General features: G+C 49.8%; 4 protein-coding genes across 4 annotated transcripts; 2 read left to right on the top strand and 2 right to left on the bottom strand.

The window, feature by feature from the left end:
- Positions 1-171: 171 nt before the first annotated feature.
- Positions 172-1,663, bottom strand: BDV37DRAFT_294997 (uncharacterized protein). The gene has a single exon (XM_032089765.1). It carries the CDS (start codon positions 1,557-1,559, stop codon positions 195-197), a length of 1,365 nt encoding a protein of 454 aa, XP_031940188.1. The 5' UTR covers positions 1,560-1,663; the 3' UTR covers positions 172-194.
- Positions 1,664-3,986: 2,323 nt separating this feature from the next.
- BDV37DRAFT_284363 (fungal specific transcription factor domain-containing protein) lies at positions 3,987-5,810 on the top strand (the record flags this gene model as incomplete). The annotated part of the gene is made up of 5 exons (XM_032087486.1): positions 3,987-4,185; positions 4,233-4,473; positions 4,531-5,059; positions 5,110-5,598; positions 5,646-5,810. The coding sequence occupies 5 exons, from the start codon at positions 3,987-3,989 to the stop codon at positions 5,808-5,810; spliced, it is 1,623 nt and encodes a 540-aa protein (XP_031940187.1).
- Positions 5,811-6,220: 410 nt separating this feature from the next.
- On the top strand, positions 6,221-14,295 carry BDV37DRAFT_294991 (uncharacterized protein). The gene is made up of 2 exons (XM_032089764.1): positions 6,221-7,156; positions 7,205-14,295. The coding sequence occupies exons 1-2, from the start codon at positions 6,518-6,520 to the stop codon at positions 14,279-14,281; spliced, it is 7,716 nt and encodes a 2,571-aa protein (XP_031940186.1). The 5' UTR covers positions 6,221-6,517; the 3' UTR covers positions 14,282-14,295.
- A 268-nt stretch (positions 14,296-14,563) lies between these two features.
- Positions 14,564-15,501, bottom strand: BDV37DRAFT_152410 (uncharacterized protein). The gene is made up of 3 exons (XM_032079006.1): positions 15,308-15,501; positions 14,841-15,245; positions 14,564-14,782 (listed from the first exon to the last, which is right to left on the bottom strand). The coding sequence occupies exons 1-3, from the start codon at positions 15,356-15,358 to the stop codon at positions 14,630-14,632; spliced, it is 609 nt and encodes a 202-aa protein (XP_031940185.1). The 5' UTR covers positions 15,359-15,501; the 3' UTR covers positions 14,564-14,629.
- Between the last annotated feature and the right edge of the window lie 1,463 nt (positions 15,502-16,964).

Raw genomic sequence — 16,964 nt, 5'->3', positions numbered from 1 at the left:
GGAACTCCACGGAACATCGAATGAAATTAGGGTTCATGGATTGACGTAAGGAATGCCAAGAATACAAACAAACAGCATGGAATGACGTCTTGTATCCAACATGAAGTGCATACTGTGATAAACTAAACCCAGTCAAATGCAGTAGAAATAGAAATAATTATCATGAGGCATCGCAATGACCGCATAACCGAAGCCTACCCAATATACTCAACGAATTTCTTCCACATTTCATCCTCCGCCAGAGCCTCAATGTCACTCTCGTGCAAACAAAACAGGCCCTCCATACCCTCTCCATGTAACATCGGAGCAATGTACGACGAGCAAGGCAAAGGTTGGAATGTCGGTCTCCTCATAAGTCCAGGCTTCCCTAGCGGCCCGAAGTCAGGAGCCTTAACATGCGCAATAGACGAACAGGAGAAGTCCGTCTGCGGGTTGAAGCACCCGCCATAAGCAATATCCGATTTATCCGGCTCATTCGCGAGGAACGTGACGTAGCTACGGAGGGCATATTCGTTGCTGATTTCCTGTATGTCTTTGCGGAGGATCGACGCAAGTCGCGAGAGGGAGCTTTCGACGATGTCTTCGAAAGTGAGCCGCGTATTGCAGACGCGGACCATATGGCCTAAGTAGGCCGGAGTAAGTCTCATAATACGACGAAAGTCGACAGCTCGGCTGAGCTTTGAGAACGCGGTGGGCGTTTTGAGCTTCTTTAGACGGATGGTCGTGATCCGTTGCCAACAGAACGCAGTGATGGCATCGTTTAGAGACAGGGACTCTGTACAGGGGTCGAAATCTTCTGGCTTACTATTTGCCAGATCTCTGATCTTGTTCACTGAGTCCACCGGGAACCGATAATATCGCCATTTGTACGGAGCCAGTACATCCGACGGGGGAGGCGCCTTCATAATGACAGGAGGTTTGAGCTCGCTATGGTCCAGCAGGGGCTCATCTGGGCCGAGCAATCGAATCAAAGAGCGACGGTCGCGGTTTCCTTCGTGGAGTTGGAAGAGAGGGAACTGATCTCCACGCAAAGCGGTGGCCAACAAGTTCATGATTTGGAAAAGCCCCGTCCCGTCAATGATATTGTGCTGGGCGGCCAAATCCAGCAACAATCCGCCGCGGACGATGTTTGCCTGAAAGTCTAGGACAGGAGCCGGGCTTTCTTCTTTGTCCTGGTACGTTTCCGGAAACGCCACTCGTGAACTCAACAGATGCCCTGGTAACATGGAAGATGGCCCATGGGCGGCACACAGCTCATCATACGAAGCACATTCGGCGGTGCGATCCTGGACGCGTACGAAGACATAGTCCGCACTTTCCCATTCCTCGCAGCTCTCGACCTTGAACGTCCCGGAACTTCCAGCACAAATACCCTCATTGAGAACCTTTCCAGAGAGATACGGAAATGTCTTCATCACGAGGCGAACAGCGCGCTCGATATTCTGGATGGCAGCTTCGTGCTTACCATCCTCAACAGGGAAACATATCAGCATATGGCTGTAACTTTTGAGAACTGGAAGTTGGCCGATAACGTCCTGCACATGTTCGAAGATAGTCATTTTGGTGACCTCGGCTTGCAATGTGATTGAGAGCAGACGCGGAGATTGTTTAGGCTATCAAACCTGGTAGAAGGTGAACTCAGGAGACGACCGACGGACTAAATGAAAAGTACCACGACTCCCGGAAAAATCCAGCGCCGGCGTAACTGGAACGTTGTGTATTTTTGTAAGATTACAAAGTATATTAGTGGATCAGGGCGATCCTCATCTATTTGTCTGTTCTACAGACGCCTTTTATCATTCGAGAAAGCCCGAGTCGCCGAAACTCCGGTTCAACTGATGAATTATCAGTGTAGTGCTTAATTCACTGTTAGGACGAGCATGAAAGTTGCTTAGAATGAAACCTATCAAATGCAGGGTATCCCTATATATATGAGGTCTTATACGTCTTGGCTCAACTGCTCAGTCAATAGCACAAGCTCGTGGCAATTTGCAAACCCTGGGGCAAGGCGGGCCGTATTTCGCGCGCTATACTCGTCTCCACGAAATTTGAATTCAACATTCAGCCTGCAGCCACAATGCAAGGAACAAAGCGCCCATTTAATGCAGTCTGGTACAATGACGCTATGCAATGACTGTTGATAGTCGCTCGTGGCTTGTTTGATCGCCAGCCGCAGATGAAACTTGGCATTCGCTTGCCGAATCAAGGGACAAATCGAGAAGAATGCAATTAACCACTACTCCAGGATCCCTCGAAGTGAGACAACCTTGTCTTTCACATGAACGCTTGAACAGACGTTTGTCCTGTCCAGCCATGAGGGGCGTGTTTGCGGAAGAGGCCTGTGGAGTCTAGATCTTGAAGAGATTGCCAAGTCGTACGCATATCCCGTCCTAACCTGGAATGTCTTTCCTAATTTGTGTCCCCACAGCCAACCGATGATAATGAGTAACACACGTTCATTCGATGTCCTCTCATGCAGGATCAAGCAGCATGACAGACAGCCACGCACTTGTTACTGAGATATTCATGCACAGTTACCGAAAGCACTTGCTTGTTAACTCCAGAAGCACGACCGATCACCAATTGGCCTGGAAGGACACCAGAGGGCTATAGTGGCAAGCAGAGCCTGCTACTCAATTGCAACCACCTCGACCCAAGAAAAGGCACAAAGGCCTACCCATATGCCGGCGACCTAAACTTGTTCAACCGAGAATATTCGAACTTTACTATAGTGGAAATGTATCACCTGACGTTCAGAGAGATTGCTCTACCGTGATGTGCAACAGAGCGGCTGAGAGTGTTCCTCAACGTCGAAGGTACTCATTCTAGACTTGTGGTTGGCAGAATGCACAACAGACGCTTTTCTGCGAACAACGTGAATCGTCACGAATGGCGTCCACTTGCCCCTGTGCTTGAGCTTTAGTGAAGTCAGACACGAGCCCGTAGGACCAGTGCTGATAACACGAATAGTGTAGCCTTCAGAACAGCCTTGCAGCGTAATCATATGCACACGGTTCTCACACTTGTAACTGCAGAGTACAGAATTGCGCTCACCTGCTGAGTTTTGCCGTACGTTCATGCCATCTTGACGAGCTATAGATTGGATGTTCAACCCTCAAAGAGCTGGAAAATCTTGTAAAGCTTCTAGTATGGATAAGTGGCTAATGGATTAATGCTGATGAGCTATATTTAGTCCATTATTAGCATTTGTGTTGGCTTTCAACGTTTCTAGTCGCGTCGTATGACACCCATGAACGGTCTCTGCGAATCACACATGGGGCACTCGAAGAGTGGCTGTTCATTTACAGGGGCTAAAGGCTCACTTAACCAGCGTCCTCTGCCGGAAGATAAGCGCATGGGCTCCTATAGTGGCTTGAACGATGCCGTCCCCTGTCAAGGCCAAGACGCAAATTTTGTGTTAGCCAGCAGGGGCCCGTCACGAGATAGTCTGAGCCATTCAGCGCCCAGTTTAATTAGTCTATTTTCCAACCTACTAGGGATGTAGTATCACCGTTATGCACCAATTAGGATATGATTTGGCAACATAGCTGCGGTGTCGGTTTGCGATGTCGGCTGAGATGAGACCAAGCGTTGTTGAAAATTGCGATCCAGATATATGTTGGGTTGGATCAAGATCCATGTGCGAAACAGAGTGAGATGAAAACAGAGAGCTGTATTGCCGATGGTTTTATTAGATGTCAGACCAGACAGACGATGGAGCCTGGCTCTTGCATTTGTTAATAGGCGGACCATAAGTTTTTATATTCTCGCGCGATAAGCTGAGTCGTGCATCTATCCCAAGCCATTGTACGCACAGGAACGCCGTGCACCAGGCAGCTTACACTTCATCTCCATATTTTAAAGTCCCCTGTCGGTACGGCAAATCACTGTGGGGAGTACTTACCTATTGTTGAGCAAAGGTTGGCCCATAGCACCAACGACATAGCTTCAAGGGCGCATAATCCTTGATACCTGCCGAATATAAAATGGTGGCCTCGCAGAGTATTTCCCGCCAGCGGCCCGGTTCTGCTTGTGAGGAATGCCGTCGCCGTAAGGTCCGCTGTGACCGTCGACGTCCACAATGCCAAGTGTGCTTCGAGACTGGTATCGAGTGTAAGATAAGCACCACGAGACTTCCAAGGGGACCGCGAAAGGGTCAGCTGCGGACATTGAGAACACGGATCGGTAAGTCTTGTTTGATATCGACGAAGCTCGGTGCTCATATTGGCCAGCTGCCCTTGAACGCTGCCTGGCCGACCAGCATCCGGGAATCAATCAGCAAATGGCAGGGTTGTTTGACGGCGCAGGAGTCGAGTGCGACTCTGAAGAAGATCCCCTCCGTGAGATAGCTACACTGCCTGAACAAATTCCCGCAATATGTTCCGACGACCAGCAAGGAGGTGGGTCACCACGGTCCCCCGATCCTCAAACACGGCCAAGCGGACTAGTCTCCGATCTGATGCGCGCAGATCTGTAAGGCATCACATCAGAAGCTGGACACATTGCCAAGGCGTATACTAACCCTTACAGAGATCAATTGTACTTTGATCGTGTGCACCCCTTTTCTCCTATCTTACAGCGCTGGCGCTATCACGTGTGGGCGAGACAACCCAAGAAGAGTGAAGCTCAGATATGCCTACAGTATGCTATGTGGACGGTAGCCGCTTCCTTGTCGGCCCACTTTCAATCCCTCCGAGACACTCTGTACCAGGAGACGCGCCGGATGTTGGATGCTATGGACCTCCAAAGCCCCGTTGGCGGGATACTGGCAGTTGAGCAAGCGCAGGCATGGGTATTGGTTTCCGTTTACGAGTACATGCAGATGTCGCCTCAGCAGGCATGGATGAGTGCTGGTCGATGTTGTCGCCTGGTCCTGGGTATGCGGCTATACGAGATAGATGATCCTAATAACCCCGTAACAATGGCTCGGGAGCATGAACCGAGCTTAGTGGATTGGACCGGGCTGGAGGAGCAGCGGCGAACCTTTTGGATGGCCTATTCATTGGATCGGTTTATTAGCTTCCACAACGCGCTGCCATATACCTTAAATGAACACCTGGTATGTCTCATTATCAATACCACAGGGTATTACGCATCTAATAAGAGCAGATTGCGACTCGACTGCCGACATCGGAAGAAGACTTTCAAGCTGGCCATCCTACGGCAACCCCGTTTCTGCCGGAAGTCATGACGGGCTATTCAAGCAGCGATAGTGCCAGCGGCCAATCCTCTTTTAGTGAATGCATCATCCTAGCCACACTATGTGGCCGGGCACTCTCACACAGACAAACTTCGGCTGTGGAGCAAATGAATGGAGGCCTGGTTGATGGACTGTGGACTCGGCACCAATGGTTGCATGAAATGCTCACCTATCGCATCCAGGTGCTCTCCGCGTCAGCACATGTGGACCCGATGCTGATTTTCGCGAGGATCGTAGCGCAGACATTAGTTCTATTCCTACATAGCGTACTGGAAGCGATAACATGGAAGACAGGTGAGCATTTGTTAGGTATTTTCGAGTATGAGCGCCTTTGCGTGATGGCCGCACACGAAGTTGTCAATCTGGTGAAGCTACAGGGCCAACTAGGGTATTTTAAGGTACTTTGCCAATTCGACCAGCCAGAGAATGTTTATTGACAATATAGGTGCATCCATTGACCCCGATCCCGATCATGATGTGTACCGAGTTCTTCACAGCACATGCGTATCTTGACGGCTCCTTCGATATCATGCTACAGGAACTGCTCGAATGCCTGCAGGATTTGGACCGAGTGAAGAATCCGAGCCAGAGCCCTGGGATATCTGTTTAAAATTGAAATTGGCGCGTCCTAATGGGGCCATGAACATACCGCCAGCATATCGACATATCCATTGGATGTGGACCAAAGGGCTGGATTATGTGTAATTGGTGATCATGTGATAGATCTCGAGGAAGCATAGACCGTAAGCTCCATCTCGTACAAATGGCGCTTTCATTCTATATAACCTTTATCTTCCTTGGGAGAATGCCATCTTGTATAATGAGTCTACGGAAAAGAGGCCCGCGCCCCACCACGTTGGGCATATCCCTTGCTGGCGCTGCTCCAATAGCATCCATGGTAGGATTGCAAATAACCTCCGCGACATACGCATATGACAAGAGATCAGCTGGTATGTGAAAGCGGAGAGCAGCCACCGTGTGACAGTAGGGAATCCATCACTGGTCCATAGACTGTTTGTGTCTGTTCTTTGTTTCAGACTAGGAATGGGCCAGTCAGCCACCCCGAGGAGATGACCCGAAGACAAACTCCGACTGGTAATGCCTTCGCTAATGAAATATCAATACGATTGGTATAGACCAGGGCGTGTCCAGAGAAATACCAGGCCAGTGTAGTACTCGGGACGCGGGGTCAGAGGGTGGCTTGAGCCATGGAAGGAAACAAGGAGGTCTCCCTTGGACCGTGTTATAGTCTTCCACCCCCGCCCTCATTTTTTTGTTCTGGTCTTGTAGCCCATCCTTGCCTCAAGTTGAATCAATATGGCCAGCCAGCTGAAGCCACCACCTGGTGGGAAGACTGTCGTCATATTCGGCTGCCAATGTGTGTCGTTCACTATCGACGACTTCCATCGTCTCAGGGCCACGGTCCTGGGCACACCAGAGCATCGCTGGATCCAAGATGTCCTATCGGAGCTACCAGTATACTATCGCACGGCAGCCACGACATACGTCCAGAAACTGCAGAACATCCCTGGGACACAGCAGCTCCGTGATTTAGCTGAATGGTTCCGCACAGGAGAGGTGCCGACAGACAGCTTTCCGTTGACGTATATCCAACTAGCCCCAATATTAATGATAACCCACTTTGTGGAATACTGGCAATATCTTCGCCTTGGGCACCCTAAAAGTCCAACATCTGGCAATGAGCCATTGACAGAAGGCTCGGTCGTGGAGATCGTAGGGTTTTGTATTGGGTTCCTAAGTGCTGCTGTTGTTTCTGTCGCTAGTAACCAGGAGGAACTATGGAAATATGGCGCTGTTGCTCTGAGGCTAGCAACATTAATGGGTGCTATCGGTGATGCACAGGAGAGGGAAGAGGAGTATACCTCGCTTGCAACGGTCTGGAAATCTGCCGACCTTGAAAAAAGGTTGCCACTAATTTTGGAGCCATTTGCGGAGGTACGTTCATTGACCTCCGATACAGGACCAAAACAGTTGACAGAGTAGTCGTATGTCACGGTACGCTTCGACGCCAACCGTGCCACTATCATGACACCGCGTCAGACAATTAAGCAGCTAGAAGAGGCATTGCAATCAGCTGGATTCAATACCACGCGAGTCGAATTCAATGGCAGATATCACTGGGCTGGAAATGAGGATATAGTGCATGCACTGTGCCGAATGTGTGATAGCGATCCAGCCTTGCAACTGCCCGGTGCCTCTCAATCGGTGGATCCCACGCGGCCTGGTATATCAATGGACACTGCTCGTCCGGGTCCTCTTCATGAGTTTGTATTACGGTCAATCTTAGCACAGCAGTGTCAATGGGTTGACACATTCTGCACAGTATATCAGGCTCACCTGGAAGACACTTCATCAATCATCGTTGAATTTGGACCAGAACGGTGCATCCCGCCTACATATATGCGCAAGCTACGGGGACGCACTGTGCACTTCGCAGATCTCGATCTAAGCCCACTCTCGCGAACTTCGCCTCTACACCAAAAACCACGGAGTTACGATAGCGACATTGCCGTAGTTGGCATGGCCTGTCGCGTGGCGGGTGCAGATGATTTGGAGGAGTTCTGGAAGTTACTTTGTTCCGGGGAGTCACAGCATCAAGAAATGCCCCTAGAGCGATACCGAAACTATGAGACACCATGGAGACCGGGTGCCATCAAACCCTGGTTTGGGAACTTTGTCCGGGACATAGACGCATTCGATCACAAATTTTTCAAAAAGGTGCCACGGGAGGCCATGTCCCAAGATCCTCAGCAACGGCTGCTTTTACAAGTCGCCTACCAGGCCGTGCAGCAGTCAGGGTACTTCCATCAGTCCGACATTAACAAGAATATTGGGTGCTACATTGCGTCCTGTACGGTAGACTATGAACACAATGTCAATTGCAACCCAGTTTCCGCATATTCGGCAACCGGGCTACTTAGGAGTTTCATGGCTGGTAAACTGAGCCACTACTTTGGTTGGCGTGGTCCTGCATTTTGTGTTGATAGCGCATGTTCCGGGTCTGCTGTCGCACTTCATCAAGCGTGTCAATCTATAATACGAGGAGAGTGTACTGCAGCGCTGGTCGGCGGTGCTAACGCTATTATGAGTCCTTTGGCGTATGACAATCTTGCAGGGGCTTCATTTGTGAGTCCCACAGGACCTTGCAAGCCATTTGACGCAAGCGCGGATGGATATTGTCGTGGGGAGGGATTTGCTGCAATCTTTATCAAAAAGATGTCGGAGGCTTTGGCAAGTGGTGACATTATCCTGGGAACAATCGCTTCTACAGCCGTCGAGCAGAACAGTAACTGCACACCGATCGTAGTGCCCGACGCGTGCTCTCTTGCAGGGTTGTTCACGCAGGTGACTAGACAGGCACACCTCCATCCTCGGGATATATCAGTTGTTGAAGCTCATGGAACCGGTACACAGGCTGGTGATCCTGCGGAATACGTCAGCATCAGAAAGGCATTGGCCGGGCCACAGCGCACTACTCCATTAGCCCTGGGGTCTGTTAAAGGCCTGATCGGACATACTGAAGGTGTGTCCGGCCTGGTTTCGTTGGTGAAGATCTTGTTAATGATAAACGAGGGCAAGATTCCTCCGCAGCCGAACTTCCACACACTGAATCGACATATCGAAGCATCTCCGGATGATCAGATGCATTTCTCAATGACTCTCAAAGATTGGACAGCAGGCTTCCGTGCGGCACTAATCAATAACTACGGTGCATCGGGATCTAATGCATCTATGGTGATCACGGAAGCTCCTGGTGCGTCCGACCATCGGATGTCCTCTTCCACCCATGCCTCTAGCTTCCCTCTTCCAATCCGAATATGCGCTTCAGATGACGGCCGACTTAGTGATTGCACCCACCGGTTGCACCAATTCCTCCATCATCAAGTAATATCTGCAGCATCTGCTACAGACTTGGGAAACCTATCGTTTAACATCTGTCGTCAGTCCAATCCCACACTAGAGTCGCAGTTAGCCTTCTGCTGCTGCTCTCAGTCGGAGCTTGCTTCGAAGTTGTGCTCCATTATGAATGGTGATGTGACCAACACTTACAGGCTTATAAAGAGTCCTCGCCCCGTTGTATTGTGTTTTGGTGGCCAGATCTCTATTTTTGTGGGCTTGGACCGCACCGTATATGATTCCATCTGGCTTCTTCGTCATCACTTGGGGCAATGTGATTCCCTAGCTCAGTCATCTGGATGCGGTAGCCTTTTCCCTTCCATCTTTGAGCACAACCCCATTACCGACCATGTACAGTTACACATCCAACTCTTTTCCTTACAATACTCCTGCGCACGGTGCTGGATGGATTCGGGGCTATCTGTTGCAGCTGTTGTTGGACATAGCTTTGGCGAATTGACCGCACTATGCATATGTGGCGCTTTATCACTTCGCGACGCAATTACACTGATCGCTCGCCGCGCAGCTATCATTCGTGATGGCTGGGGCCCTGACCCTGGCGCTATGATTGTCGTGGAGGGAAATAAGGACGACGTCATACTTCTCATAGATGATGCCTATCGCAGGGGCCCCAAACATATTGATCCAGCAACGATTGCTTGCTTTAATGGCCCCAGCAACTTTACACTAGCTGGAGCTACGGCTGCAATTGATGCCGTTCAAGCAACCCTTAAAGCCCCCGCGTATGCTAGCCTTAAGGCGAAAAGATTATGTGTTACAAATGCCTTCCATTCGGGCCTCGTTGAACCTTTGTTGCCAGCCGTCAAGGGTGTTATGAGTGGGATAAACCCTCAACAGCCAATCATTCTGTGCGAGAGGGCAACACGGAACTCGTGCACGGCTACAATGTCGTCCAGCACGGTTGCAGAACATCTCCGTGAGCCAGTCTACTTCCACCACGCAGTACAACGATTGGAGGAGAGATATGGCCCATGCGTATGGGTAGAGGCCGGCTCCAATTCCACGATCACAGTCATGGTCAGCCGGGCTCTTTCCTCGTCATCGGGACACCACTTTCAAGCTGTGAACATCACATCTCGCCGCGGCATGCAAAGCCTAAGCGATTCAACGGTCAGTCTCTGGAAGGCAAGCGTATCAGTAACCTTCTGGGCGCACCATCCCCGGCAGTCGCGTGACTACGCCCCTATACTTCTACCGCCATATCAATTTGACAAAAGTCGGCATTGGCTTTCAAACAAAAGCCTGCCTGGTCCTTCCCACGAGGTGGGTACTAGACCAGCGATTGACGCGTCTGCTTTACGATTTGTCGGATACCAAGATAGCCAGCAACTAGTTGCCAGATTTAACATCGACATTTCTCATCCGCAGTACCAGGAGTTGATTGCGGGGCATGTTGTTTCACATACTGCGCCAGTTGCGCCTGCGTCTTTAATGCTGGATTACGTGGTTGAAGCATTGCGCAGGTTTCCAGAATGTAAAGGGAGAATTCCCCAGGTTCAGAATGTGACGAGCGATGCACCTCTCTGTCTGGACATGTCCCGAGATCTATGGATTGAGTTACATGCGCAGGACACCCATAAGCATATATGGGATTTAAGGTACCTGAGTGAACAACGACAAAAGGGGCCACGGTCACAAGTCCTCCACTGTTCTGCCAGATTCAATATGTTTGACCCACATGATGCACAGATATGCGGCGAATTCGCTAGATACAGCCGCCTGGTGAGCCATCACCATTGCACGGAGCTTTTGAATGATCTGAATATAAGTGAGATAATTCAAGGGCGGAATGTCTACCGGACTTTTGCTGAGATTGTAGACTATTCTGAGCCATATCGTGGAGTGCAAAAGCTCGTTGGAAGTGATAATGAGTCAGCAGGTAGAGTAGTAAAGAGGTACACCGGACAGACATGGGCGGATACATGTCTGTGTGACTCGTTTAGCCAGGTTGGTGGCTTTTGGGTCAATTGCATGACGGATCGGGCACCCTCCGATATGTACCTAGCCAGTGGCATGGAGAGATGGATGCGCTCGCCAATATATGCTGACCCTGCTACCCCTCGGCCGGACACATGGGATATATTAGCAAGACACGAGCAAAGAGATGACTATTATACTAGTGATATCTTCGTGTTTGATCCGACAACGGGACAGCTTGTCGAGATCTTTCTGGGGATGAAATATACGAAAGTGAAAAAGGCAACATTTTCCAAGATTATCGGCGAATTTATGCCACGATGTGCAACACGTTCATCCGATGGTGGAAAGCCTCAGCTTGCAGTGTCGCACCCAGCCGTACCGGCCCCAGAAGATGCTGGAGCCAAGTCCAAGCAGAGCCAGCAGAGTTCGAGGATTAACCTTACAGCCCGGGTCAAGGCAGTTGTAGCTAATTTCTGTGCCATGGACCCTAACGAGATCATGGAGGACGGTAACATGGCAGACGCCGGAGTGGACTCGCTCATGGCGATGGAACTCGCTCGTGAGATGGAGGAGGCCTTTCAGTGTACGTTACCTGCCGCAAATTTGATGGAGGCAGATACATTCCGAGACTTGGTCGATTGCGTCAAGGCTGCCGTGGGAGAGTGTGACAATGACGAACAGGATAATTCCAACTGGAGTCTAGAGGATACAAGCTCCAAAGACAGTAGTCCTGATAGGGGCTTCAACACTCCTAACACAGAGCCAGGCACCAGTGTTGCATCGGATACTCCAGATCTAGAGCTACCCTTGCGAAGTGTATTAGAGGCATTTGGAGAGACCAAGGCGCTCACCGACCGTTTCCTTGAGGAGAATAAGTGCAGCGGCCGTATACAGATCTTTGCGCCGCTGCAGATTGAGCTGTGTATTACGTTAACACTAGAAGCATTTGAGCAACTTGGTTGTTACATCCGCACTGCATCGCGTGGCCAGTGCCTCGACCGAATACCGTTCGACCCACAGCATCAAGAACTAGTCGACTACCTTTACAAGAGACTTGAAGAAGCAGAACTTGTTCACCTAGACGGCAACACTGTCATCCGCACAGCCATCCCAGCCCCCAACAAATCTAGTCTTTCTATTCTGGAAGAAATCAAGTGCTCGTATCCCGAGTATTCTGGCGCCAGCAAATTAGCTTATTTCACGGGCAGCAAGCTGGCTTCTGTGTTGCGCGGTGAACAAGACGGCCTTCAGTTGATCTTTGGCACCAAGGAGGGTCAGGAACTAGTATCATGGATGTATGGTGACGAGCCGCACAATATTGTGGGATATCTGCAAATGATAGACTTCACAAAACGGCTGATAAAGAAAGTTCTAATAGCAGGAACGGAGGTGGGACCTCTCAGGATTCTAGAGATGGGAGCAGGTACGGGAGGGGGCACGAAATGGTTTCTTCCGGTTTTATCAAAGCTTGACATTCCGGTCGAGTACACTTTCACCGACATCTCAACAGCCTTTATTACACAAGCCAGACGACGCTTCAAGGAGCATTCATTTGTGCGATATCGCGTTCATGATATTGAGAAGCCCCCTGCCGATGACCTCGTCGGCACGCAGCATATCATCATAGCCAGCAACGCTGTTCACGCTACATCCAACCTGCAGGAGTCCACGCGAAACATGCGGGCAGCCTTACGGCCAGACGGAGTCGTTCTGATGTTGGAAATGACGCGACCAGCCTTCGCAATTGATATTGTCTTTGGGCTCTTCCGCGGTTGGTGGGTGTTCAATGACGGTCGCAACCATGCCATTACCAACGAACGGCGCTGGGAGGCCGATATGCACACAGTAGGCTACGGGCATGTGGATTGGACAGATGGTCATTCACCAGAGGTAAGCGTGCAGAGGGTCATCTTCGCCACAGCAACTGGGACGCAAAGTCAACGCTTGCCGCTCGGCAGCCCTATAGAGAGGGTGCACCCAGAAAACCAGGCCGATAACAGCGCACGAAACAAAGTAATTACCGAGTATATCCGACGGAGTATTGAGGATTTCACTCCGCCCACAGCTTCACGCAGCGGCTTTGGGTCAGATGGGCAGGTGGTACTATTGACTGGTGCAACCGGTAGCCTGGGTTGCCATATTATGGCACATCTTGCCCGACAACAGTCCGTGGGCACAATATTCTGTCTGAACCGAACTAAAGGCAATGACGAGCCATTGGAAAGACAGACATCCGCACTGAAAAAGCGGGGGATCTGCTTAGCCGCTCATGAACTGAGTAAGGTAAAAGTACTGGGGGCAACCACCTATCACAGCAACTTAGGACTTTCGTCAGAGCAATATGACACTCTCAAGACTACTGTGACCCATATTATCCACAATGCTTGGCCAATGAATGGAGCCTCAGACATATCAGGCTTTGAGAAGCAATTCCAAGTGATGCGTCACCTAGTTGATCTCGCGAACGACATTGCATGCCATCATCGAAAGGACTCGGGAGTTAGGTTTCAGTTTGTTTCCTCTATTGCGACTGTTGGACATTACCCCTCTATCACCAGGCAGAATAATGTCCCAGAGCAATCAACAAACATCGAGTTTGTATTACCCAATGGATACAGTGAGGCAAAGTTTATCTGCGAGCGGATTCTTGAAGAGACTCTTCAGCGATATCCCAATCGCTTCCAAGCTATGATAGTCCGCCCAGGCCAGATTTCTGGGTGTTCCAGCAGTGGGTGCTGGAAAATAGCAGAGCACTTCCCAGCCATAGTCAAGTCGGCACAGACACTCAAGCTACTTCCAGACCTGCAAGGAGCACTCTCATGGACACCTGTGAACGAGGTCGCCGCCAGTCTGGTGGAGCTGCTGGTCACCGACAATACACCCTTCCCGGTGTACCACTTGGATAACCCCGTTCGCCAACGATGGCATAATATGATAGCCCTTTTGGCCAGTGAGCTTGGTATTCCCACTAGTAGCATTGTCCCGTTCTCTGAATGGATCCAACGAGTCCGCAGTTATCCGGGATCAGCAGAAGATAATCCAGCACGTCTGATGGCCGACTGGTTGGAAGAAAACTTCGAACGTATGTCATGTGGCGGGGTTTTGTTGGAAACGACAAGAGCGAAGGAGCATTCCTCGACTCTGGCGAGGGTCGGGCCAGTCAGTGACGAGACCGCTCGGCGGTATTTACATAATTGGAAGCAGTGCGGATTCCTGCACTAGATGCTGGATATCCAATGGAAGTTAACTTGTTCTCACTAATGGATTGTTATTTCACCTCAATTTAGTTGAGTCAAAGAATATCCATCGTCCACCAGGAATTTGTAGATTAATTCGAGTACGGACGGCGTTAGTGATTGTTTTGTTCCAAGTTGGCCCTTAATTTCTCGCGCTAGGCTAATTACGGTAAGGCGCTGTCGGCACTGACCGCTGCGAAGAAGCCTGGACGCCTGGGCTCGGTGCCAAATACTATCTAACTCTCAACAAGCAATATTTACGTTACATCTCATGAAGCTCGCACAGAGTCGTAAAAATCCCACCACCTCACAAGTTCCCTACTGCAACCCGCTGTTAACATGAGCTGAAACGAACAATGGTGTTCCACTTGTCGTCATGGAAATCCTGACCAGAGAAGGTCTGACCTCCACGAAGACAAGTGTTTTTAATCAGCTGCGCGCCGTCGGCAATGTTGTTGAAGCTGGGCAGGACTTTCGTGAAGGTATTCTTTAATCCAGGTCAATATGCGTTACTACAAACGAGCACGTAATCTCAAAGTACTTACATCATTGCACCACCAAATAGCTGATGACCAGGAACAACTGACCTGACCACAGCTGCCGGGGCCGGGTCCTCTTTGAGGCTGGCCAGGAACACTTCTCAAGTACTTAATGCCTTGGTCGATATTGTTGGCATAGGCACTGGGAAATTTGCCGCAAACAACATCGCCACGCTTGGCCAAGTGCGATGAAGCGCCTGCTTCCTCAGCAGACTCCTTGGCGGGCTCGTCAATCTCAGGAACAACGGTGGCGAACTCGGCCTCATAGTTAGGATTGATCTCGCGCAGTTGAGATAGGACCTTCTCGACTGTGCCATTCAGAACGACGGTTGGGCCTCCGGGAGTCGTCTCGACTTCCCATGAGATCTCCTCAACGGTATATCCCTCGATGGGGGACTCGTTGGCTTGAACCTGATGTAGGGTTAGACAAAACTGAGCAAGCACAAGGCGAACGGGATAGGGTTCAGACATACCTGAGCCATTAGGCCAGCAGCGAACAAGCAAAGGACGTTAAAGGGTTTCATGATTGGGATGTTTATTGTCTCGGTAGAACCAATATCGTGAGCATAAGCAATTCTACCCTCTGGATATTATAACGGCTTTATAGCAAAGGCCTGCGGCTCTGCACACAGGTAATTAACAGCAGAGTTACATTGTCGCAGCGGACTAGTTGTGCACTAATCCACTCGTAAGTTCCTAGCAAGTTCTATGGGATATGAAGATGGAGGTACCATGGGAAACAGATGCAAGACCAAGACATAGCCAGGGTCGGGACTTTGGTAGGTGGGTCATTAGCTCTACTAGAGAGATAAAAAGGCTGAAAGAACAGGAATCTGGCCCTCAAATGTTTGTTTAATGAATTTTCTCTCAGTTCAACTAGTATTGACTCAGCTCCTACTTACTCGCCTCTCAATGGTCTTGCATTTCCTTTAAAATCATTCCACACCATTTAATAGACCCCCAACCACAGGACTCAGAAGTATCAGGAGTGATACAGGGTCCAGGAGGGTCTAGTCCCCGGGCAAGGTGAACTTGGTTCCTCACTCGCCATATTAGAATCGCTTGATAGGGCGCCACGAGATCGGTGCGGGTCATGGAGTACTTCGTGCAAATTTCCGGTTTCAGACAGCAACGGGGCATCTGTATCTGCCTTTTTAACTTTCTGTCCATTGAAAGCGAACCAAACAGCGACGTACTCCGGAGTATATTGATATTTCTCGTGTGAAAGTGCTTGTGTCGACTTTAAGCGAGACTAGCTGGGTATCTCTGACCCACCGTCGCCTCCCCAATCCCCACATATTGTCTTACTGTGTTGGGGGCGGAATCTAAGTCTCAGATCCAAGAGATGAGCAGAAAGGGATGTTGCTCTTTCTTTTCAGGTCAGTCATCGATAAAACACTGTCATACCTTCAAGCCATATATGACGCAATGGCCGTGTTTGAAAAAGAGCTTTGCTCTTGGTACGCTTAATACGGCTTTGGAATCTACCAACATCAAGCACATTTTCAATCAACGATAGGGATATGCCAATAGAGCTAGGGAGTTTCCTGCAGCTTAATTCGGTTGAATGCTTCGTCTGTGTAGGAGACAAGCCGCCAGCAAAGCCTGCTTGACTATGGCGTTTGCTCTATCACCACGTAAGCAGGCTACCCAGGAACTTCTTATCATACAACGAAGAGCAGTAAGCTATTTTTGTAGTTAGTCATCCGGGGCTGTGGGGACTTACACGCATGGCGATACAGTAGAGCACATGCGGCAGTGATGCTTTCTGAAGCATTACTATATTAGTTGCGGCATTGCTTGTAGCTCAGCATATGGGGAGCTTAGATCTCTCTAACTTTGCTGGACTTGGGTTGTCACTGCAAAAGGAATGATAATACCATACATTGCTGGGTCTTCCCTGGAGTTTACCAGACCACATTGTGACAATGAATAGTCAAATTGCCGAACAGGACTTGAGACAAATAGCACAAGGCCTATGATATATAATAAGAGCTAGTCGCATTAACCTTATCAGCTCCTTTAGTTCCCCTTCGACGTGACAATATCTCATAATAATCATGAAAAAGGCCTCTCTGGGACTTACCCAATTCTTTTCGAACACAGGCTTCTGTTATTTGTCATTGACGC

This window comes from Aspergillus pseudonomiae, assembly GCF_009193645.1.
Source record: "Aspergillus pseudonomiae strain CBS 119388 unplaced genomic scaffold BDV37scaffold_46, whole genome shotgun sequence".
Lineage (NCBI taxonomy): Eukaryota > Fungi > Ascomycota > Eurotiomycetes > Eurotiales > Aspergillaceae > Aspergillus > Aspergillus pseudonomiae.
This window is presented reverse-complemented; position numbering and strand designations above follow the sequence as displayed.

What these genes read in the sequence shown, in the direction of transcription:
- BDV37DRAFT_294997 (XM_032089765.1), bottom strand. Translation starts at nt 1,559, where the DNA reads ATGACTATCTTCGAACATGTGCAGGACGTTATCGGCCAACTTCCAGTT.
- BDV37DRAFT_294991 (XM_032089764.1), top strand. Translation starts at nt 6,518, where the DNA reads ATGGCCAGCCAGCTGAAGCCACCACCTGGTGGGAAGACTGTCGTCATA. An exon ending in TTTTGGAGCCATTTGCGGAG is followed by an intron (nt 7,157 to 7,204) that starts GTACGTTCATTG and finishes TTGACAGAGTAG; the next exon opens with TCGTATGTCACGGTACGCTT.
- BDV37DRAFT_152410 (XM_032079006.1), bottom strand. Translation starts at nt 15,358, where the DNA reads ATGAAACCCTTTAACGTCCTTTGCTTGTTCGCTGCTGGCCTAATGGCT. An exon ending in CTGCTGGCCTAATGGCTCAG is followed by an intron (nt 15,246 to 15,307) that starts GTATGTCTGAAC and finishes ACCCTACATCAG; the next exon opens with GTTCAAGCCAACGAGTCCCC. An exon ending in CTATTTGGTGGTGCAATGAT is followed by an intron (nt 14,783 to 14,840) that starts GTAAGTACTTTG and finishes CCTGGATTAAAG; the next exon opens with AATACCTTCACGAAAGTCCT.